Genomic DNA, 23,942 nt, shown 5'->3' with positions numbered 1-23,942 from the left:
TGCTCTTTGCTGTTTCACAGGGCTCACTTGGAGGCCAGTGCAGAGAAATGGAACAGATTGCTGACATCCCTGGAAGAATTAATCAAATGGCTGAATGCAAAAGATGAAGAACTGAAAAAACAAATGCCTGTTGGAGGGGACGTTCCAACCTTACAGCAGCAGTATGACCACTGCAAAGTAAGTTGCTTAAGTTTTATGGGTATGATACTGTGGATTATAGAATGAAGCAAATATTTGTACAGGAGAAATGATGAATGCTTCCTAGTGACTAATTTCTAGAAAAAAGCTCTAGGTCTCCATCCATTTTGCTTGCCCGCCTTGCCCAGTAAAGCACAACTAAGATATGCTATAAAATTTCATCTAAAGGATTTCTGAGACATGCGTTCAGTCTAAACACTTTTTTTTTACAGTTTCCTGATATTTTTGGAATCCTGATGAGTGAAACTGCTGTTTTACTCTAAAAGTTAAGGAAGGCATAGAAAAGTAAGAATTGACCAAGCAAAGTTGAGTGTAAATTCAGTAAAATCATGAGGAGTGGCTTTCTACATGTTAGTGATAGCAGCCCCCTACCGATGCACATTTACACTGCAAAGATGACTCAAAACTGTATTAGAGAACTAAAATTTTTCTGTGCCTTGTACTGTTATAACTATAGCATGCTGTTCTAGTTTTCTGGTTTTGCTTGTCCTGTTCTGGTTTGTACATGGTAGGCTGTTAATTCCTAAGTACTTCTTCACAGTAAAAAACTCAGTTGCATCTACATTTCTTCATTCATGTAGAATGTAGAGTCTACCTTGCCAATTCTGATCAGTAATCAAGTGAAGATGGTTTTGCCATTGGAAAAATTTGTTCTAATAAAGCTGGTTCCATCTCGTTTGTTGATCTGTATGGTGTAAACAGGGAAAGAGAACAAATGCAGCTTTATATATCTAATTGCATGATAAGTATGTTCTCCTCTGCCAGCTACACTGGTGTCTTTTCTGCTGTGGTGTTTAGTGAGGGCAAAATTTGAGTTTGGAAAAACTTTCTAATACAGAAATACTTGGAATACTGTGGGGTAGTACTGAAAATGTAGTCTGACATGAGCAGCACTTTTGCAACTTCGCTCCAAAATAGAAGTGTTTAAAGAAATCTGCATATGTTTCTCCTTAATTTAGTCTTTTAAAGTAAATTTATTAACACAAACTGAGGAACTTTATTTCTTGAGAGTTCATCTCTTCCTAATCCACTTAAAGCATCGTGCTCTGTTTGTAGGCACATCTGCTGTGAATTTTTTTATAATGATCAAATGGTGGATTACTAGTGCCAAAGAGCAATAAAAGGCTGAAACACAGCTAAATATGGACGGTGGTAGACCTCTACAGGTTATTTTCTAGAGACTTATTTGTGTCTTGTGTAGATTACAGTATGTGCATGATAGTAGCAAAATAATACTAGTAGTGCCTCTCAGCTGAAGAACTCAAATTGATTAGTAAAACTGGGGTTTTATTCTGAGGTAGAAAAATTTAGTAGTAATGATGCTGGATCATTCATTTGGACCACTAGTCAACTGCAGCAGTATGAAGGAGAGAGCACCTCTGGGTTGTTTAATCCTTGCTGTTATGTTTAAAGATATTTTGTTATGTGTCAAGGTTAAGACTCTAATGAGTTCATTTGGGAGCTTTTGGAGATTATTCTTTCATTTTTCAAATGAAAAGATATGTTCTTGCAATGTCACAGTGAGTATTGGATATAGTTGCCTGAGTCAAGTATTTAATGGGAACTGCATTAATGGTCTGCAACAGCACAAAGTTAAAGCAACCCTGAGTATCACTTTATTTTTTATGTACCTATGCCAGCAAAAGCACTCTCTACACTTGCAGATATTTCTTAGATGATGCTCGATGACTGTTTCCTAGCAGTTATTTTGTTAGGGGGAGCCAAGAGATTCTCATATATCATGTACTGATACTGTGCTATACCAAATACGAATTATTAGCAGGTGGCATTTCACATTCTGTTGAAGTGTTGCTTGTTAGCTATTGCCAGAGGAGGGGAGCTGAACCACAGCTGTCTATTGGTTTGATTGTCATAGCAGTGCTTCAGTGCTGTTTCTTAGTAGCATCTGTTCATTCCTTGCTGAAGCTGCAGTTTGCTGATAAGATTGCTCAAACTGAAAATTTGTGGGTTTTTTGGATAGAAAGTGAAAACTGAAGGGAAAAAAAAAAAGCAGCAAAAAGCCAACAAAACAAAACTCCAAACTTGTCCTTCTTCCTCCTCGGCAAGGTTATGTGATTGGTTGATGTGGTTAGGATGTTGGGTAAAGATGTCCTAAGTTGAGGAACACAAGTTTTATTCCTGTGATTTTTATTTTTATTTTCAAAACATTATGTCAAAACTGTCCTTTCAGTGGATTTTTTTGTAAACAGTATGTGATTCTATGTTGTCAGTTACTCCGTTTGCTTTGCCTTTAAGGTGCTCCATTTAGAATACGTATCCTGCCTTAAGCTGGGAGTTCTCAGTGGGAATTTGAGGTGTAACTATATCAGATGAATATTGCAGAGGTATGACTTGATTTCTCTTGCTCCAAAGGATACTCCCTTTATTCCACCCCTCATCACCAGCTGTCCTGGTACTTTTTAAAATGTTTCTTCATCCATGCTTCTTCAAGCGTTAAACCTCCGGAACATTTCATTTGTAAGATTTACTTTTGATCAAAGGGGGTTTTTGTGATCCCTTGTTGAGTTTCTGCAGCACCACATCAGATGACCTTGTACAGGTTCTCCCAGGTTTGTCTGTGTGCCTCTGCTCCCCTCCTTCTTTTAGTTTCATACCTGAGTGTAGCTTTGAAGTTGCCTTCATGCAAACTGAGCAGTTCAGTACCTCATTTTGTCTCCACTACTCTGTGATCCGTTTCCTCTTATTTCCAGCTTGCTTTCCTGATCTTGTCCTTGCTGGCACTTCAAAATGTAAGTGGTAAAATAGTGGCTCAGCTGTGTAAGATGTGCCCTCATGGTAGTCTCATCTCCTTCCCTTTGTTTTTCTGAATTCTCTTGTATTAGCATTATTTTTTGCCTCTAGTTACTCAATAATTCTATTAACCTACTTCCCCCCACCCCTCAGGTACAGGAGATGACTTGTTTGCTTCAGCTTAATGGCACTAATTCTATTGGCCTTTCCCTCTTTTAGTATCTCCCTCACTCAGTACTTGGCTTCAGTAGTGCTAGATAGATAAGTGCAATATTATGTGACAGTTTGGGTTGGCTCACATTGTTTGGGTGCTAGTGAGGCCTGCTTGGACAGGAGGAAATAAATGGTTTGCTTTTTGATTTTTAAACTTGTTTTTGTTTTAAATATCTCTCATTCTTCTATGCTTTAAAAGCAAACATTACCCACAGCAATGTTAATAAGTTGAATTTGGGCTACATATTTAGCCTGTATTTCCCAGATTAACAGAAATCTTTCAGGATGTGCCAAATATTTTTTTTTTTTTTTGACTCTTTTTTTGTGTTGTTCAGCCAAACTTCCGTCATCTGTAGTAGTTGATAGTCTTACCACATACTAAATGCTAAGTGCAGTCTAGCAATGAGCACATCCAGCCTGGGTGTTGTGTTGCTCTGTGTGTTGCAAGGGACAGATCAAGAGGAAGCTTAAACAACGGTGCATGAATTTCCTATTTTGATTATTCTCAAAATGTCTTTGAGAGAGGGGTTGTGGAGCAACAAGTCCCAAGAATGCTGGAAAAATTGGGACACTGAGAGGAAGTTTAGAAGTACCTGAGCTGAGAAGTTGTTCATATGGAGTGTACCTATAGCTGAGTCTACATTCACACTCCAGAAGTGTGGGACACAGAATGGTTTATAGGGAAAAGAAACTGAAGGCACCTACCTTTTCAGAGTTTATTTCCAGATTTTTTTCCATAATTGCAATTTCTCACTGTAGCTAGTTCTTAGCAGCTCATGTTTCCCTTTCATTCTGTTCTTTACCAGTCTTCCTTATAAATACTTACTTAGGATTTTAATATGTGTGATGCAAATTTTGATCAGCTACATAGACCAGGGAAAAAACCCCACACCAACTCACAAAAAAACCAAAAATACCACCCCAAGCCTGTTTGCCCCAGCCTCTACCCCTGAAAAATCCACCCCATGTGTATATTTTAATATGCTGGAGAAGAAAAGCTGCAGAAGTGCCATGAAAAATCAGTGGGCTGGTTTTGTGTGTATGGAAATACCTAGAGTCACATGCGTGGACAAGAGAAGGCAGCACAGATGGTGACACCTTGTTCTTTGGAGTTGCACTGAGAGCTTTATATATCTCACTTTTCCACTAGAAGAGTTCCTGACTGTAGCTTTTTAAAAGTGTGCTTTTGCTAAGGTACAAAGACTACCTAAAAGCTATAAATCACTATGGTTTATATTTCAGACAGAGAACCAGGACATTTCAAATTAAGCAGAAATGGGTTTCCTCTTGCATAAATCCTGTTGGCATGTGTCTGCATAAATGAACAAATGTCTAGCTAATGCTAAATAATGCATGCATCTTGGATCAAAGAGATGCTTAACATAGCTTCATTTGAGCTCAGAATGAATTGGCAAAGGACCTGTGAATGTTTGATTGATAATTTTATATTTATGGATAGGTCATTAATATTTTAGATACTCTTCAAACTTTTTGGGGTTGCTGTCTATGTATTTCATGTTTGAGACTTGTTTTGTTAAAGTAATCAAATAATGAAAGTTGTAGTCTTTCTTTCTGTTTTACTTAGCTATTTTCACTTAATCAAAAGTGTTACTATAGCCAACCAGAAACTACTTTCTATGTGGTATTATCCCTTCAGGTTGCCTGTAGTTCTGTTATTCTCTTTAACAGTGGGAGAAGTCTGTAAGGAAAAAAATAATTTTCCAGCCTTAAACTTTCCTTCACTCTTTCAGTTTGCCTGTCTGACTTTGGGCAATGGGCTTATTCTTAAATAAATTTCTACTTAATTTTTCTAGATTTGTTTTTCTGGGATATTTTCTGTTTTAAAATCTGCTTCTATGTTAGGAATTACTAAATCTAAGAGTGAAAAGAGAAGCATTATGGTTGTGCTGCTTTAGGTTATGCTCCTAATGATAAAGAGCTTTATTAATTTGTTGCTCATCACATAAGACAAAGCACACAAAATCTGTGCTGCTTAGAGGTGGTCAGCTAAACTGGTTGGTCAGTTAATTGGTGGTTGCTGAAATACTAATTTTGACTAAGATGTGAGCTATGAGGGGGTAAGAAAGGAGAATTAAGTGGTCCATGGTTGGAACTGGAAAATCAATACAGCCTCTTGCTTAGAGGAAGAGCTGCAATTTGGTCTGATGGACAAGGATGTGATGGAAGCAGGAGCTTGAGCAATATGTACCATGCTACTGTGAAGTGGCTCTTTGAAGTGAGGATGTGGTTTCAAAAACTATGTGCTCTATCAAGAGGGGGAATAGCCTTTGCAACAGTCAGTCAGCATTACTGAGCAGTGTGAGAGCTCCTTAAGTAAACTTGTAAGGGATAAGAGTTTTCTAAGAACTCGTGAAATTTTGCATATTTGAGAATCCTGAATGTTGATTATTGGTGAAGAAATCCTCTATTGTACTATACCAAAAATTTGTACTGTTCAAGGGGAGTACAACTCATTAATCTTGAACTGAGAGTTTTCTTTGTGGTGTGTTTAGGCGGAAGAGGTGGAAATCATGGGTGGGAATATTTTGTTACAGGAGAGGAAGAGTGGAGTTAATGCCTGGTTAAATGAGGGTTCTCAAGTGGACAGACTTAAATCCATTGCTCACTAAGGGTTTACTCAAGCTGATTTGTGTGTTACATGAATGATTCAGGTGTGTGTCACTGCTCTCCTGGGCTTTTTCTCCAGAAGAATGATGTGTAAACAAAAGCATGGCACAAAGAATGAAGTGTTAAATTAGGATGCCAGTGCAGTGTATTTTTAACTTTGACAGAAAAATTGCTTCTTCTGGCTGTATTTCATCTTGTTCCCAGAAGTGTGGTTGTCTTGCGATAAGTCAGGAAAGTTGCAATGGATCAATACTTAAAATAATAAATAGCGTGGATAATGAAAGAACAAATTATTCTGTTACTAATGCAGAGTAAAGCAGGTTGTCTTACTGTGGAAAAAACAATTCATAAACACTTTTCCAGTACAATAAATGAAACATTTCTGTGGGCTTGCCTTTTTAATGATATCATTTTGATGTATACAGCTCATGCTGCTCTTTCCTGAGGAACCCCTGTCCCATTTGTTTTAATCAAAGACTCCCATATAAATTTTTAGGACCTCACTGTGTCTTTTTCAAACCACTGAATAAAGGAAGATTTGTAGATATCCTCAAATAAATAAGAGGTCATTCTGACATTGCTGTGGAGGAGAATGTTTATGTCATAAATTAGGCTTACGTTGCAGAAACAGCACAGCAGTCAGCCTTTCTCTTTGTCCTTAAAAGGCTGCGATGAGTTGAGTGCCTGTTTCTGTGGTATCTTTTTATTTCACCTCACAAAAGACCACTCTGCTTCCATCATTGTTAGTAGTAGCCCATCTAGAACTAATGAAATCTTGTAACATCTTGATGCACTGGAATGTACCAGACATCTGTTTCACTACTGTGTCTTGAGCTGCGATACCATGACTGGCTGTGGCCTGACCTTCAAGGGTGAGCCATGAACACTGCCAGGGAAGGTGATGGAACACAAGTGTATTAGTGACTGATTTTTAATCTCTACCCATAAGACAGCTACTCTGTTCCCTTAGCTATCTGTGTTGTTCATCTTGCCGAGTTCTTCTGACTCCACTATATCCTTAGGGAGCTGAAGTGACTGCTATTGCACATGATACTTAGGATGAAGTTGCATCCATGCAATGTTTTATACTGTAGTAAAACAGTGGCTTTTTGTTTTGTCCTTTCTGAGGATGCTCAATATTTTATTGGCTATTTTTTGGATGCAGTGGCCTACTAAGCAAATTATTTCAGACACCTGGCAATGAAATTCCCAAGACTTTTTTTTTTTGTAAGCTGTAAATGCCCAGAAAAATGTGCATGGATTTAAATCTGTGTACGGTTTTTTTTAAGATCAGTTAGTGTTTCAATTGGATTTTAGAAAGCTGGGTACCACCTGAAACCTAAGGACAATATGTCAACAGATGAGCTCCCTCACTCGATCCCAGAGATGGACTGGTATAAGGAAATGAGACAGGACGTTTCTCTGAAGGCAAATATTGGTTTTTGCTGAGGTCTGTTTTTCCAAAGGCAGAGAGCCAGGAAAAAAACACTGGCACAGTCACAGTGAATCTGTTTTTTCAACTGGAGAGTGCTGCTAGAGAGCCACAATAATACAGTATCCACTGCCATATTTTTTTCAGGAGCTTTCATAGCTTGTATTAGACAGAGCTGAAAACTGTTTTTTCTCCTCACACCTTTCTCATTTAACAGTTTGAGATTCTTTCAGTATAGTCACACAACCAGCTCAGGTCTCCTTGATTTCTCTGTGATCTGTTTTGATAAACTGGACCACTAAGAAGAAACATACTTTATTTAAGAAGGCTTTTCACTTGTCATTCAAGGTATGGAATGAAGCTTCTAGGGATTAATGCAAATCTTAAGAACCTTTTTATATAACTGACACTTTTCCATATGAATTTTGTGCAAACACCAGAGTCCCCTATGCATCACTGTTTTGGAGAAATTGAACGGAAGCGTTAGTTTATGATGCACTTCTTAAATATGCAGCAAGAGAGGCTGTTACCACTGAAACTGACTGCATTTGCAACAGGGACTGGTGAAGAATCTGTTTTATTTTCTGTTAAGAACATCTTAATCTAGATCCTGCTTCCTCCTGCTGCAGGAAGACTCTTCAGGGAAGAAACACATTTATTCCAGTTAGCTCCTGAACTATTGGATCCTCAATCCCTTGTTATTTCAGTCAGTAATCTGCCCTAGGAACATCAGCAATAAATTGGAAAACTTTTGTTTCCATGGCAGCCACCCACTCCTGTTTTCATGCAGATTCTAGAGATTAAAGGCTAGATTTCAAAATGTATGTACAAAATAGGGGAGAGGATGGGATTCTGCTTCTTCTTATACTTGTTTGTTAGCTTTCCCATTTTTGTTTTGTTGCATTTTTAGAATGCAAATGTAGGTACTGGTTTAATGGGCAAGGTAATCTCACAGGAGGTATTTTCTTCTGTTTTCTTTCCAAGCGCTCTTAACCGTGGCTAATAGTTGTTCCTAGACAATTACCCCACATCTGTATCTTCTCACCTGGGTTTTAGTGAATTTCTCTCCCACAGGGTGGTTAGTCTGTGGGGCTGAGAAATTGCTAGGAATGTTGCTAGAAGCAGTTTTCTTCTCTGAAGTTTTGGTCTTTCAACTTTGGATGCTAAAGGGTGCTAAATGTAAAATGGTGCTTAAAGATTTGGATCTTTCTTTTTAGGGAAGGTGCTGGACGTTATGTTTTTGCTAACATGTGGTTCCTGCAAAGTGAATTCAGTGTTGGCTTCAGAAAGGCATTATATTGGATCAAGGGTTTCCACTCATACACTGGGCTGCTGGAGGTCCTTACCACTTACAGATTCATTCAGGGTTAGTTGTTTTGGGGAAGAGATTTTTTTTTTTTTTTTTTTTTCTTTTTTTTTTTTTTTTTTTTTCTTTTAATCAGATCTGGAACCTGAATGCTCATCTTGTGAGGCCAGTAACATGATTCCTTTCCTCATGTCATTTAAAGTTTCATCAGTAGTCATCCACACTGGAAGACTCAGGGTACCCTGAGATTCAGTATTAAGGTACAAGTACAGTTCCTCTATATAGTGCTGTGCCTGATAGGTCTGCAGTGTCTGCAGTCATTCCTCAGAGTTACTGAGATTACTTTTTTTTAATCAGTAGGTTACTGAATTCTATGAGCATGATGTAATTAAGATAGAAAATATTTGCTCGATGAAGTGGCTGTTGGTTGTGGCGGTTGGGTTTCTTTTGGTTTGTGTCTTGGTTTTGGGATGGTTCTTTAGGCACCTCTTTCTGTAAGGAGTGTAATGTTGTCCTCACACATTTACTACTAATAAGTTATTTTACATGCCTGGTTGGTCATCTTACAATTTATTCCCCTGTAATGTGTGAGGACACTTTAAAAGCATCCTGTACAAAACCTAAGTTTTCTTGAGGGTCCTTTCTGTCTTGTTGCTTAATAATAATGTAGCATTATGTCAGGGCTAGTAGTGAAGCTACTCTGTCCTAAAGAGGTTTCAAGCACTATATATTAACGGAATGTGAAACTTGGTAGCCCGCTCTGCCAAATAGACAATACAAATGCAGTAACTTCTGTGACATGAGCAGCCTCTTCTGGTTCTGCAGTGAACAAAGATCAGCCTTAACTCTTGTTCTTGATAGTTGAACTACTGACACATGACTGTTTTAATGTTAGGGGGCTGCTGTTGGTTATCCCTGTATCCTGTTTCTCTGTAGGACAGATTTTGAGGGGATATGGAAAGCTGCATAGTTTTTCTGAACTTCTAGCCCCTGGGGGCTGTCCTTAAATGAGCAGGTGTAGCTTGTGGTGAGAGAGAACATTCCAAAGATGTTCTCAAAGAATAGCTTTTCAATAGCTGCTGCTAACGGTAAGTCATGTAATTTATGATAGCATTTTAATCTTTTAGACCTGTTAAGAGAATGTGTAAATGGAGAGAAAAAATATCTATGCCAGTGTTTGATGGTATAACACAATATGCCAATGGTATTTCCTTGTCAGTTTTATAATATTGTTGAAAGCAATTTTGTGTTTGCAAACAATATTTATAAGTTTAAGAGAGAGTAAACCAAAGCCACAAACCATTAAAATGGTCTAATAAATTTATTTTCCCTTTTGTTTGAAGCTGGACTGAATTTTATGCATTCTGTCTATGTTCCTAAGGAATTTTTAGTCTAAAAATCCTAATATAGGTAATAGAATAGATTTTTTAAAAAACCCACAGACTTCCTCTCCCTTGAAATAGCTTGTTTGCAACTTACATTCTTGACGACTTTTTAAAATACAAAGTAAAATATCATGAATAATGGAAGGACTATGCTTATCATTAAAAATGCATACTTTATAACTGTGTGATTTACTTGGGTCTAAATTAAAATTTTCAGTATCAACAGAGACTTGAATGATTGAATTCAATCATTACTTTTATTAGTATATTTTTCATTAAGTCGGTGTAACAGGTCAGCAAGAATTTAATATTAGCAGTAATGGAAGAGAGAATAGTAAAAGAGATAGTTTTAAAGAAATTACTGGAACAAATACATCATTTTACAGTTATATATTACTGCAGGTCATCTAAAATTTCTTTTCCTATACAGTCTATATTTATTTACCTTGGAATCAACCTGATATGAAATCTTTCTTGTTTCTTTCTATTTTTTAAATAACAGTGATTAGTACATTTTCTCTTTTGTGGTTCCATCTTGTTTTTGAGTGATGGATCTGCCTCAGAAGAGAGGTGCTAGAAGTTTATGTAAGCATTCACTCCCTTGAAGGGATAAGGTTCAAGCCAGGGAAGAAACCCTCCAAGAGAATAAAGTGCTAAAACAATAACATTTTGATGCCCTGAAAGGAGAGGGAAGACTAATTGTGAAAATATTTTCATCATCAAATAAATGCAAAGGAGGGGGAGGCTGTAATTTTTAGATAATTTTCAGTCATATCTGATAATTTTATCCTGTGCATATGATTTTTCTATCTCAGGTTTTGAAGCAGAGAGGTACTGAGCAATACTTGATGCTGACATCAGCGCTGTGGTGAGCGCCTCCCATCATGCTGGGTAGGGACACTTTCAGGAGCCTCAGTCCTTGACATAGAAACAAGTCCCCAGGCTTTGACTAAAACACAGACCACTGCAAAGCAGTCATGCTTGGTTTAAATTACTCATTTTCAATAGGTCAGCCTCATTTTGGATGATTTTCTGATGATCTTGTATTCTTCTGTAAGTTCATGCAGATAATACCTTCTGACATTTCTGGCTGCTACAAGATTCTTAGTCCAGTGAGCATGGTTGCTTGGCTGTAGTTTCTCAAACCCTTTTTTCACCTGTATCTTCCTACTTATGCTTTTCATGGTGCTTGTGCAGCAACACTGGAAGAGAGGAAGAAGTTATCTTAATGTGAGATCCATGAAGGAGTGACTAGTGGTAAACAGCACAGTATGTAAAACAAACAAAACAAAACCCCGTGATGTTGTAAAAACAAAGGTACTTTTCTTGCTGGAGAGAAAGCTGAAGAACAGACACAGGTCAGATGTGAATCACATTGTTAATGCAGTTCTGGAAAAACAGCTTGGGTACTAGATGATGTGTGTGGCCTAAAAATCTCTACATATTGCAAGTAAGCATGCTTACTGCATTCTGGTTATGCTTGTAGAAAAATGTGAAGAGATTTCTAAGAAAGCAATGACTTCAGAGTTAAAAGCACTGAAGCTAGGGTACCCTATTGCTAAATGCAGTATAAATGAACTAAATACAAGAAATAAGTGAAATTCCTTTACATTTTAAAAATCTGTATTTAGGGTGTACAGTTTTCACTAGCATTTCTTGGGAAAGAGAGCAGTATATAGGTGTCTTGCTGCATTTGCATGTTTTCACCTTTCTGTTAAATGGCTTTAAGTTGACAATTTACATTTCTGGGAAATTGGTGCAGATGTGTTGAAATACTCATTGGTATCCAGTCACTAAAACCAATTCTGGATTTTGGTTTTGAGACATTCCCTCATATAATAACTGTTCTCAGTGTTATTGTTTATACCTTCAGAATTTTACTTCTTTTACTTTATTTCATACATTTATTAGGTAGCTTTGCCATGGCATAGAACTTGTATCTAAGTATTGAGGACATAGAATCAATGCTTTTTTTGTTTTTTTGGTTTTTTTTCTTAATGAGAAATTGTTTGGGGTTTCAAATTCTATTTCTAAAGAAAAAGAAATCCTGTTTAATACATGCTGATTCTACTATATGTAAAATATTACAATTCTTTGCCTGAAGAGCTACAAATGAAAAAGCTTGTCATACAGAGAAACAAAGCAGAGGCAGGAAATGGAGTGAGTGAAGATGAGTAATAAGTCTGTCTTGTGATCTCTCTAATGTGTCCGCCCTATATTGGAAAGTATTTGTTCAGCTGAGTTAAATAGCCCTTTTTCACAGAAATATTCTATTAAGTGCTAGTATCTTTCTCTAACTTACCCCTAATCACTGTCAGTTATATTAAATTACTTTTTTCTCATAATCAGAAAGCTGCTTTGTAGTCATCCCAAAAAAATGATCTATGACAACTTTTGCAATAAGTGTCAGTAGGACCTTTTTTCTTTTTTCCAGGTTAACAATCATTCTTATAGAATTATTTTTAATCAAGGAGTATAGTTTATGTGAACGGCTATTAAAAGAATTTACAATGGGTAAAAATAAGACAAAGTTTTGTTTTTCTTTATTATCCATGGATATTTTGCAGAACTTTGCCTGGATTATTTGAATTTCAATCTTTTTCTACTGAATAAAACCCTAAGCAGATTGTTAAAATAAAATAGTGGATTCAGTTGGAAAGGAGGAGGGCACAATCCTGTGGCTGGATGATGGAACACTATTTGGAAAAGACTGACAATTTTCAAGTAGGTTTACTCAGTGTTTTGTACTAGTATATGTATACTGAATACCCAGCAGTATTTTAATTCTAGTTTCTTATTGGTAGGATTGTCTGATAGCAGCCATATTCTTTTTTTTTTTTTTTTTTTTTTCTTATCTCATTAATTGAATTTACAGGTCCAGCTGGATTTTCTGTTGTTTTTATGAGACATTGTTAGATCATCTGTTCGAAAATGCAAAGACTTAACAAGGCTGTTGTGTTGGGCAAGTTTAGTTTGCAGAGGCATAAATGGAACTAATAAAGCAACACAGTCTATTGCATGTTGTGACAAGTTTGGGTGTCCCGCGTTTGATAAGGTGCTTAAACTCCCCACAGAAATCTATTTTTTATTTATGTTCTGTGTGGTTCATGATGAGGGAAAATTCTCTTCTTCTTAAAACAAACTCACATCCCCCTTCCCCCCCAAAAAATCCAGCCCCACCATAACCATGTTGTGATATGTGCTGCATTGCTGCTGTGCTGGAGAATATGTGAAATATTGCACTTGGGGCTTTCCTTTTTTGTCCTTCTTTTCTTTCTTCTTCTTAAGTCTGATTGGCTTTTACAGATACGGCATAGGTGCCAAGGTCTGTGTTTTCATGTTCCTCTAACTTCTGATGACAACTAGAATGAGCTGAAGGAGGTGACTTAAGCAGAAGGGAAAGTCATGTTGCCCTTAGGGTATTCCTTCCTCATGTCTCTCTCATAAATGCCTAGAAAATTTTCTGAAGTAGAGTATTTCCTCTTTTTTTTCCTTATTATTTCCTTACTTTTTTCCTTTTTATTTCCTTACTTATTTTTTTAAGTAATGGTTTTACAGTAATCTTTCCCTACTGAGCAGATGTTAGATATAGTAGCACACAATCCAGAGACAGGAAATTTTGGAGAAGTGACCCAAAGCAGAGATCCAGTATAATCTGTCACGTGACAGTAACAAACTGTGTGGTATCAGTTTTAAAAAGATGCTGTCATTTTAGATAGTTTTGAAAGTGGGAAGCCATAGTGGAAGAGTTGAGAGCAAAAAAAGCTACGAGGGAGATTGAAGTACACTGTGGTGAGGAAGACAGTTTGTTGACTGGTGATTATTCAGTTGTCTGTCTGGACCATTTGCTTCCAAAGAGAAACCAAAGTGACTGTTTCTAAGAAAGAGGAGTAATTAATGTTGACAGGGTTTCTGCTTCTGAAATGATTTCCAGTAGCAGTCCTCTCTCATGTATGCATGCATGCATACAGAACAGGGACACTAGAGCTAGCCTCAAACTGCAACTGGTCCCTAGCATTTTTTCTGCTTCAATATTCAGCTGGGCTCTGTTGCCTGTGCTTTCTCCTGCAGAGGGGAATATTCCTCCCCTTACACAATTGTCATACAGGAGATGCTCTCCTGAGACTTTTTGCAGTGAGCTGATTATTTATAATTTATAGGTGATGTCATATAGTACATTCACTATTTTTTTTGGTGATCACAATTCTTTGGCAAGGACGCTGATGTGCCCTTGCACTAAGGAGGCTGACAGAGGAAACCTCTCATGAGATGTAGGCATGCTCACAAATGCATCCTATCTTTATATCTTGAATGAATATTCATAGTGCTGCATAACTCAAAGTTGCTCTTGAGCATATTGAGTTTGAACTGTTAATTACTAAAAGTCTTTCTCAAGACCTCTGTATTAATACAGTAGGTACCATTTAACAGTGAAGTAGCTTATGATACCAGACATATTTGACTTGCCCCACTCATGGTTTTTTGAAGAAATGCAGAGGAGATTTTAGTCGCACAAAATGAGCAACAGGTGACCTGAATTTAACTGCTCTTAACAACAAGGCAGCACCCAACTTGCCAATAGTGGCATCATCTCCGTTTGAAGCAAGAAACTAATGGCATTTCATCAGTGCTCAGCAGTCGCACAGCCTAAGCAAACCCAAGCCAGTCTGTTGCCAGCAAGCAAAGAAAGAACAATGTTTCTCTTCTGTTGAACAGAGAGATACTTTCTGTTGAGGGTGCAGGGAAATAGGCAGTGCTAACAGGATATTTGAGGGCTCTTGCTCAATTAAGTTATAAGCCATTCAATATGCAGCAGATGTTTTGTGTGTCTTGTGTCAGGCTGGAGGCAGTACATGCTTTGGATGCATAAGCAGAATAATGCTTTTTTTATGTGTTCTTTATCCCTCCCCCTTTTTCTGTGAGTATTTCCTGGCATAAAAAGCAGAAGTTATACGAGTTGCTACCCATAAAGAAAAGATGGAGTTTGATGCTCTGACAGTGTTTCCGTCATAAACTCATTTGGTGGGTTTTATGTAACTGAGTAACTCTTTAAGTAACTCTTACCCAAAGCTACCCAGCTGTACACTGTGCAGTGCACAGTTACACAGTTTGAACCTAATTAGAGTTAGCATGGAGGACACAAATTTCCTTTGCTTCTTCAAAGGAGGTACAACACTGAAGGGTGTATAAGAAATGTAACTTCTGTTCTGCAGACAGCTCTACAAAAGAGTTTCATCTGAAATGGAAGGATCCTTATTTTGATGATATATTGCCTTGTCTTGAAGGTTGCTTTTTAGATGATATAATCTTTTTAAATGCCTTTGAAATAGACTCAGTGCAGTGCTTTATTTGGCATTGTAGAGTGATCTTTCCCTATGGGGTTTTTCAGTGTTCTTTTGGCAGACAATGTAAAATGTTATTTTATCTTTGCTGATTTCTTGTTGTCAGTCCCCTGTGTCTGGACACTGGTTCTCGTATACTTTAGAAAAAAGGTTCTGGTTTGTCCCTAATTTTCATGTAAGTAGTTATCCTGTTTCTGACAGGAACCCGGAGCAGAGTTTGGGGAGGCAGGCAAAAGAAACATGGAGCAAGTAGAGAGGGTTAGTTTTCTTCCTGCCTTCTGTTGATCAGAGATACGTGAAAATGCCTGTGATGACACTGTTGGTTTACACAATCCTCAGAGACTGTCTTCAAGAGTTTGGATGAATCATTCATGAAAATTTGTGTTGTGTTTTTCCCAGTGTTGCACAGATGGCGGAGTTTGTTGTAATCGTGTTTACTTTAGAAAATCGAGAATTGCCCTAATAATCACTGACAATTCATTTTGTCAGAAGTGGGTAGAAGTTTGACCAGTGAGTCAAAGCAGGTGAACCTTCCCCTCTTCAGATTTCTTGTAGGCCCTTTTTAGGTACTGGAGTGCTGTCAATACTGTACAATATGGTCTCCCTGGAGCCTTCTTTTCTCCAGGCTGAACAACCCCAAATCTCTCAACCTTCATAAGAATAGTCCTGTCCAGGAAAAATACAATACAGAAGTTGTAGCCTCATTTTGCTTTCAGCCCTGGAAACCTAGTCATGACTTTCCTCAGAGTCATGAGGAAATACTACAAAATAAATTTTAAAAGAAATAAAAAGAGGTCAAGTCTTCCAAGGTTGTTGATATCGGATAGCTGTCATGTTTCCATAGTAGAGTTTGTGGGATTAGTTTTCCTTCACCAAAAGCACACTGTAGTCCTTTTGATGTAAAGCTGAATGTGTTTTTACTGGCAGTTTGGCATTTGAAAATTGGTTCTACTGCTAGTAGGGTGATTACTGCTGTTGTGTAAAAGTAAATACTGTTTTTCTACCACAGAAAGAGTGGAAAGCTGCAAGAGCTTCCCTCTCTCTTCGTCTTTTAGACTCCACACTGATTCAGGCATTTTTGCTGTCTCTGGGGTACAATCTGTATGAATTCTTATATTAAATCCTGATTAGGTATGTTAAACAGATTTTTTTCTAAAAGCTCCATTACAAAGATTTTTTCATGTAGCAATGTAAACCAAGCCTATTTTAATCTACCACTTTTGTATTATTTATGCAAGCCATCAAATTTAATGATTCTCATGCCCTTTTTTAGCTGTCTTATCACAATGGATTTAAACCAAAATATGCTCACTTACATCAGAAACTTGCTGGATGAGCAAAATAAACATATTCTAGCAGATTTTGTTCTGTTGTTTATATGATACTTTTGTAGTACTTATGGTACAGTGAAATGCGAAGTAAGGTTTCAATATAAAAAATTACTTTCTTGAAGAAGGGAAAAATATCCAAAGAAGCAAGTTCAGTGGATATGGACTGTGTAGCAAACCCGTCACAAAAGGATTCCACTGGCCAGAATGGTTATATTTCTGAGGATTTCAGTAGTTAGTTCAGTAGAGAATTCGCATTAGCACACTGAAGCCTGTCTTTTCACTTTTTTGTTAAGAAAATACTATGAAAATAATGATATATTTTTAAAAAAACTTTTTGACTATAATGTCTTTGGCATTTGCTCAAGGATGGATGGTGTGGGGCTTTTCCCCCCCAGCATAGTTCCAGATCACATTTAAACCACACCCCACCCCCAGTATAAATAAATAAATTTTAAGAAGAAGAAAAGAAAAGCCTTCAGGCATTCCATGTTTTCCAGTTCCTAAAGACTATGCTCTGTTGAGCTTCCAAACTTCTCTGGGCAACCAAGTCTTGGTTATTGACCTAGAAACACAAAGTCTTATTTCAGTGGACTAGGAAATATGAAATCAAGTTACATAAGATTATTGGTGCTGGAAGACATATTAATGAACATCATTATGCCTCCTTTTTTGTAACCTTTGCTCAATTAAGCAGTCTCTCCCTTCATCTCTACTTGGATTTAGATCCTGTAGCATCTCTAGGGAATGCAGGACTTGTAGTTCTTGCTTCAGAAAAGACTAAAGAAGCTCTTCCTTGGAAAATCACTGTGTAAAAAAAGAATTAGTTCAATTTTTAAGAAAAAGCATAGCCATGTGCTCTTTAATTTAAGAATGGCTTTTTAATGTCTTTTTTTGATGCAATCTGTGTGACAATTAAGCTTACTTCTGCCTTTGTGCTGTATTACTGGATTCCTTTCTAGTGCACAAAGGAGGCCTTTCAAAGTCTCTGTGAGGTTATTTTAAGTGTGGCTTTTCCAAACAGGCTTCCAAACATCTTTGTCTGATTTCAAAATGCTGTTAGATGAAAATGGAGGAAGGTGCCTTACTGGTTTTGTATAGCCTTACTGGTTTTGAACTGTAACAAATTCAGAAGAAAGTCAGTTACCCTTCCTTGTGTTAAAGTGTCTCGCAGGAATATACAGATGCAGTTTGAGATTGTCAGTTTATTGGTTATTGGTTTTTAGAATGTCAGAAACAGCTTTGTGTTTCTTGTCTCTGTCTGATACAGCATACTTCCCTTCCTCTACCTCTTTGGCTGTACTACTGCAATGCACTTCATTGAGAGATGTTTTAGATGCTTATTTTATGTAATGTATGTCTATTAATGGGTATTTGGAGGTGGGGGATATTTTCAGTGAGTAGCCATGAGCACATGCACTCCTCCAGGGACCAGAGTGGAAAAGGAAATTGAGGGACAAGAAAGTCTTGGTGAAAAAGTATCCTTCTTTCTGGCCTGAAGCATCTATTTTGATAAATCAAAGGGAAAGTCTTAAGTAAGCTAACATTTATTTGCCTCTGGTAAAAGATCACCAACATGCATAGTCTAATTCTCTTTTGCCCACATCTATGCTTTTATATTTCTGTCAGTTTAGTTTCCTTGTGCCTGCAGGCAAAAAAGAGGAATTTGCCATAGATGTGACTTCCAGGTCTACACTCACATTAAACCCTTGTAGTTGACACCCTGTTTGCACACTTTGTATCGACACTACAGCAAAAGAGAAAGCAAGTGGCAAATGGTAAACTGAGAGAAAATATAGAAAAATGCAGCCTTTGACACTTTTCTTTGGTCCTTTTTGAGATGTCTATTTAGATTCTATTAAAAAAGTAAATCTAAAATACTCAATATATATTTATTATGGAGGTAAACAGCTTCCTCTTTTTTTTTCTTTCCCCTCCCCCACTCTGATATTTACTTTTCTTTCCCTGTTCTGGTGTTGGTCACTGTTTGTCACTGATTTATCAGGATTCAGTCTCATCTTTAAAGTCCCATGCACTGCATTTGTCTTTGTCCCCCCAGGTACTAATGGTTGTGTATTAGGAATCATTTTTCTCCTGTTATTTCTCTTGCCACATAGATTTAGTATGAAATAGTAAAAGGTAAATGCACCATCTCAAATTAAATATTGTTCTTTATTTGAATATTTTCTAGATCAACTGGGTTAGATATATTATAAAACTTTTACAGAGAGATGTGTACAGAGACCAAAACACTTTTGAAATTTTATGTGTACATTAAATAGTATTTGACGGGAAGGAACCGCTTTTTTAAACATGCTATGCTATTTTCTTTCTAGCTCATTCTTCAGTGATGGAGACAGCTGGCAGAGACTCAGTTTACCTTGATCTCTGTGTGGTCTTTAGAAACAATTCCTCATCTCACTCTTGAGTTTGCTCAATCATCTTGATTATTCTTCCCATCCTATTATATGCCACAGATTATTTTTTTCCATTTCATCTTAGTGTATCAAAGTAACAGGAGTTTTTCAAGCACTGGGTGCAGAATAAAGATGAATAAGTAATTAAACGCTACAGGAGCTGCTGATTGGCACACGAGGCTACAGTGTGCTAAACTGATATGAGCTACAATAACATGCATCTTTACTTCCTTGAAAGAGTGCATAATGAGACCTGATTTAAATATGTTCTGTTTTTAAGAAACATCCCATGTGTTTTCTTTGAAATTAACTTTGCCTTCATCTGTTGGAGCTATTAAGCATATCTGCTCCTTGAATTATTCTGTACAAGTCTGTACAATTCAAAAGAGAAAAAGAGACTGTAAATTAACAGTGAGTAATTTTGGAAATCTACTTACTGTGCTCAAAAAATAATTTTAAGGTGCAGCTGAAGGAAATAGGTGCTTTCAGGATACACTAAACAGTGTCAAAAATCACAATAGCAAAAGTTTTGTAGCTTTCAATTTTTCAAGAGTGGAAATACTTCAGCTGCAAAGCATTCTCAACAGGAATTTTGTAATGCCCTGGTTTAGGCAAATTCCTTTAAAAAGTCTTAGATTACAAGAAGAGTTGGGTTTTATATTAGAAATCAGATGCATCTCTAATGAGGAGAGGGCAAATGGGTTCAATTATCTTGGTGTAACAGAGCAAATGGTCTATAATTTCCAGAGTTATAAAGGGAGTAACATATGTTTCACAGTCACTGAAAAAGGAACAAATCAAAATGGAGAGTAAATCACTGGGTTGTCATTGAAAATCATGGAGGTAACACTTTTTCTTCTCTTCCCTGAGAGGAAGATTGTGTTACTTGGGTCCTGGGTAACTGCCATAGTTGGCTAACTTGGGACCTCATACCTGCAAAATGAATGCTGCAGTGCTGATTGTAGTTATTGCTTTGTTTCATGCTGCATAAAATATTTCTAGAGTGTAGTTTTGTAGGCCCATATCCATCTACCAGTGGAAGACTTTTTTTAAAGGAGGTTTTTTAAAATTATTTTTCTCTAGTATTGTTTGAGGTCAGCTACGAAAACAAATTGTGTTGACACTGCATACACCAGATTTTAGGTTTTCAGGGCTTTTCCCCCTTCCTTCATAACAATCAAGAATGCCTAAAATTAGTGTTGGTTTTTACAGGACTCTTGCATGTCCTGGTTTATGTAGGAAGTAAGAATGGATTTGCAAATGCAACAGAAGCATGTAAAGCATAGACCAATGGACTAAATCCATTTAATAGTCTGTAACCTGTCAGATTACTGAGGGAAGTGAAGCTTTCATTTTAAATCATTACCTGAAGTATACAGTAATTTTGCAATTTATAATTGCTGTATGAAATACAGTGGTATGAATTACTGCCCAAGTTGTGTACGGCCCCTTTTTGTATGGCAAATATAGCTTTAAAATATTATTGTACTTTTAAAAATGTGAAAGAGCATAGTGTGGGCAAAATAAATGTGTTATCTCTGTGCTCAGCTTTTGCTTTTCCATTTTGTGTTCATATCTGCATGCTCAATAGAATTCAAAAATCACTTGCATCTGTGTGTTTGGCTTATTAGTGGACAGTTTTCCATGACACATTATGAGATGCTTCTCAAGTTTTTTTACCATGCCTTCACTTATTTAATCTGTATCAGTTTCTCCTAATTTTCTTCCTGAAAGGCATAGCCAGCAATAGGAGGAGAATTCTCCCTCTACTAAAACCTGTGCTCCACTCAAAGCTTACCAATGCTTTAACTATTTTAGTTCTTAATGACAAAGGGAGAATGAAGTAATATCCTCGACAACTGAAGGAGATCCCTCCATTCTGAGTAGCCATTGAAGAGATATCTTTTGCAAAACTAAATAAACCACCAAAATATATGATTGTACTTCTCACTATATAAAAATCTTTACAATAATCAGATTCAGTATTGCAAGTTTTATGTTCCTTGCTGGGCTTTTTATGACTTACTTTTACTCTGTAGTGTTCCTCTAGATGTGATTTTTCCAATGAAATCTTTATTTTGTCCATTCAAGAGAGATGATATCTGAGCTCAAGATCAGATTTATAAGTGGGTTACTTTTTTTTGTTCTGTTGCAGAGAGGTTTGCTGGGACGAGAGTATTGGTATGCTTGGTTATCTTTGCATTGTGTATTCTCATTGCTCTTCTTGTTTACTGGCAAAGAGGGACAGAGAAATATATTGAGTATTACTAAGAAAAAGTTAAGCAAGTCTGAGTGGCTCTGCCAAAAATTACTCTTGCACCTGTGGCATAAAAAACAAACAAACAAAAAGGACCCCAAACATAATTTAGGTAGGAAGTCTGTGGTGTGCTCAAGGTACTCGACTGCTGAATTACTTTAGTAGTAGTATTTCAGTGTATGGTGTATTTCAGGCTAAGAATATTGATGTCAAAAATCATTTTCATGTCAAAAATCTTGATAAGGATTGCCATGGATGATTTATAGTTGATGAGCTGTATGGGCCAAATTCTTAAAATCTTTCTGTTGTCAACCTCAATTTGAACAACTTCAGTGGCAGGGATGGTGGAGAATTAAATCCAAGGTCTGTTAGGTCAAACTTGATTGAAGTTTTATTTAGGGTCATCAGGAGAAATTGCTGAAACACGGTATGTGAGGGTACACAGGAGAGACAGAGTAAAAGAGATCCATCTCTAGATTGTTTCTAACTGCTGAAATTTCATGTTGTACTCAAAATGTGACATAGCCTCCCTTTTCTTGCATGCTTTGGAAATATTTTGGAAGTTATTTGGAGGAGAAAAAAGTAATTCTAGAAATATTTCCTACTTCAAAGTGTAGTAATCACCCCTCTGTTTCTGACAAAGTCTTTGAAATTAAAATAAATTATATTTTGCTGATGCATCCACATAGGTTCTATTAACAAAAAGTCTTTTTTAAATGGGGAATTTTTTCAGCCATAATACTGCCTGCCTTCTTTCTTGAAACAAATTCCTGTGTAGAGAATGCTTTAATTTTTAAACTATGGATGGCACTTCAAAATGTCTTATTCTAGTGTCAGTAATGTGAAATTAAAATATTGATACATACTGTGATGAACTGAAGAGATTCTTCAGGAATGTTGCTTTTACAATGTAAAATGTTCCCATTTCTGTTTGTTTGTTTGTTTGTTTTGAATAAGTAGGGCTTGGTTTTTAAATGGCAATTATTACATGCAGTATGTACTGAATCCTACAAAGAATATTATTGCTGTTCAAAAGCATACAGAGATAGCACTGTTCTGAGGAGTATTGTATAAATACAATAGTTAATGGTTACTGAAAGTTGGACTGTATAATGCAGGTTCCTAAATGTGATGGAGGTTAGTGTGTTTTCAGTGATTAGGTTTTGTTGGGGGTTTGTTGTTGTTGTTGTCGTTGTGTATTTTTGTGTTTTGTTTTTTATTTTAGTTGAAGCAGAAGAATGGAAATATTTGAAAAGATGAAGTGGGGGAGGAGGGAGGAAAAATAACTTGCCTCCTGCTAAACTGAAGTCGAGATGAGGGTGTTTTTTGTGATTGTGGCATCAAGAGACTTGATAATGACAAGGCTAAGATGGCATTTGTGATGCTTTTATGGTATCTGTTTTTCACACTTTTCAGTAGAACACTCATTTTATTATATAATGTTGAAACTAGTAACTGCTTTTTTCAATCTGGAATGGGACCTTAGTGAATTGTGACAGTAAAATAAGCCTCAATTTTTTAATTAGAACTAAAAATACATTATAAAAAATAAACATAGCATTCTAATAATGTTTAAAGTATCTTCTTTTGTGTTTCTGTGTGTAGAAAGTAATACAGATAGAACAGGAAGCACATTTTCCTTCTAGGTGGGACAGATTCATGCTTTATGCTGGAAGAAAATGCTTCATAAGAAACATAACAGTTGGCTACTTATAACCTTTTTTTTAAAAAAGCTTGGTTACACTTGACCCTTTAATAATGTCATAAATGCTGGAGAGCAAAATACCCTGAAATTAATTTCCATCACCACGAAAAAAATCTTATATAAAAATGGATTTTTTTCTTTCTGTATGCAAGTTTCAATTGGTTTTTGCATCATAAAGAAAATATTTTTGAGTAATTTAAAAGATGGCCTTTTCAGAATGTGTTATCATAATAAAATTTCTGATACGTATTTTCTAAATTTTAAAAATATTAGTAAATAGTGGACAGAAACAAGATGTTTCATTTTCTAAGGAACGTTAACTATTTTTGCAGTTCTTTTTATCATTTGTTAAATAATTTTCTGAAGTCTCAGTAGATGCAGTTTGCTGTTATTCCAGCTATCCAAAAAGTAAACAGTCTATTGTAGCAATGTACTATATGTTAGCAATCCTGTTAAAAGCAATAAACCTATTAAATATACTTTTTATTAGAATTTTAATGTAGGAGTTTCAGTTTATTAGGCTTTTTTTTAACTTACCATCATCACCTTTCTTGTATTCCTTTCTTCAAGTCAATTTCCTAAATATTACCCTTCCAGCCTTAATTTCTAGCAGCTTCTGTTTTGTAAAATTTGTATTTTATCTTGCAGTCTGAATAACATTGGCTATTACTCACTCAATAGGCAGGTCTGGTTGGAGAGACAAAAACAGAGAATATGGTATAGTTCACAAGGTCAAATGACAAATGCATTCTTCTTTCCCTTCCCAAAAGGCACTGAGGCGTGAACTGAAGGATAAAGAGCAAACCATTCTCAATGCTGTGGACCAGGCACGAGTTTTCCTTGCTGACCAACCAATTGAGGGGCCTGAGGAACCAAGAAGGAGCTTGCATTCAAAAACAGGTCAGAAAACACTCCCTTCTGGGAAAGGTCAAAATAAAGAGAGAAAGGACTTGCATGTCTCTAGTATGTGTTTTATATCC

At 36.6% G+C, this 23,942-nt stretch overlaps 1 protein-coding gene across 1 annotated transcript in view; it reads left to right on the top strand.

The window, feature by feature from the left end:
- Nucleotides 1-23,942, top strand: part of UTRN (utrophin) — a 324,375-nt gene that overhangs the window by 208,030 nt on the left and 92,403 nt on the right. The window contains exons 53-54 of the mRNA XM_082303315.1: nt 21-177; nt 23,733-23,862. Coding sequence (XP_082159441.1) covers nt 21-177; nt 23,733-23,862 — 287 coding nt within the window. The remainder of the gene's footprint in view (nt 1-20; nt 178-23,732; nt 23,863-23,942) is intronic.

The sequence above is a fragment of the Coloeus monedula genome, assembly GCF_965178545.1.
Source record: "Coloeus monedula genome assembly, chromosome: 2".
NCBI classification, from domain to species: Eukaryota; Metazoa; Chordata; class Aves; order Passeriformes; family Corvidae; genus Coloeus; species Coloeus monedula.
Note: the sequence above shows the minus strand (reverse complement) of the source record. Positions and strands in the feature narration are given on the sequence as shown.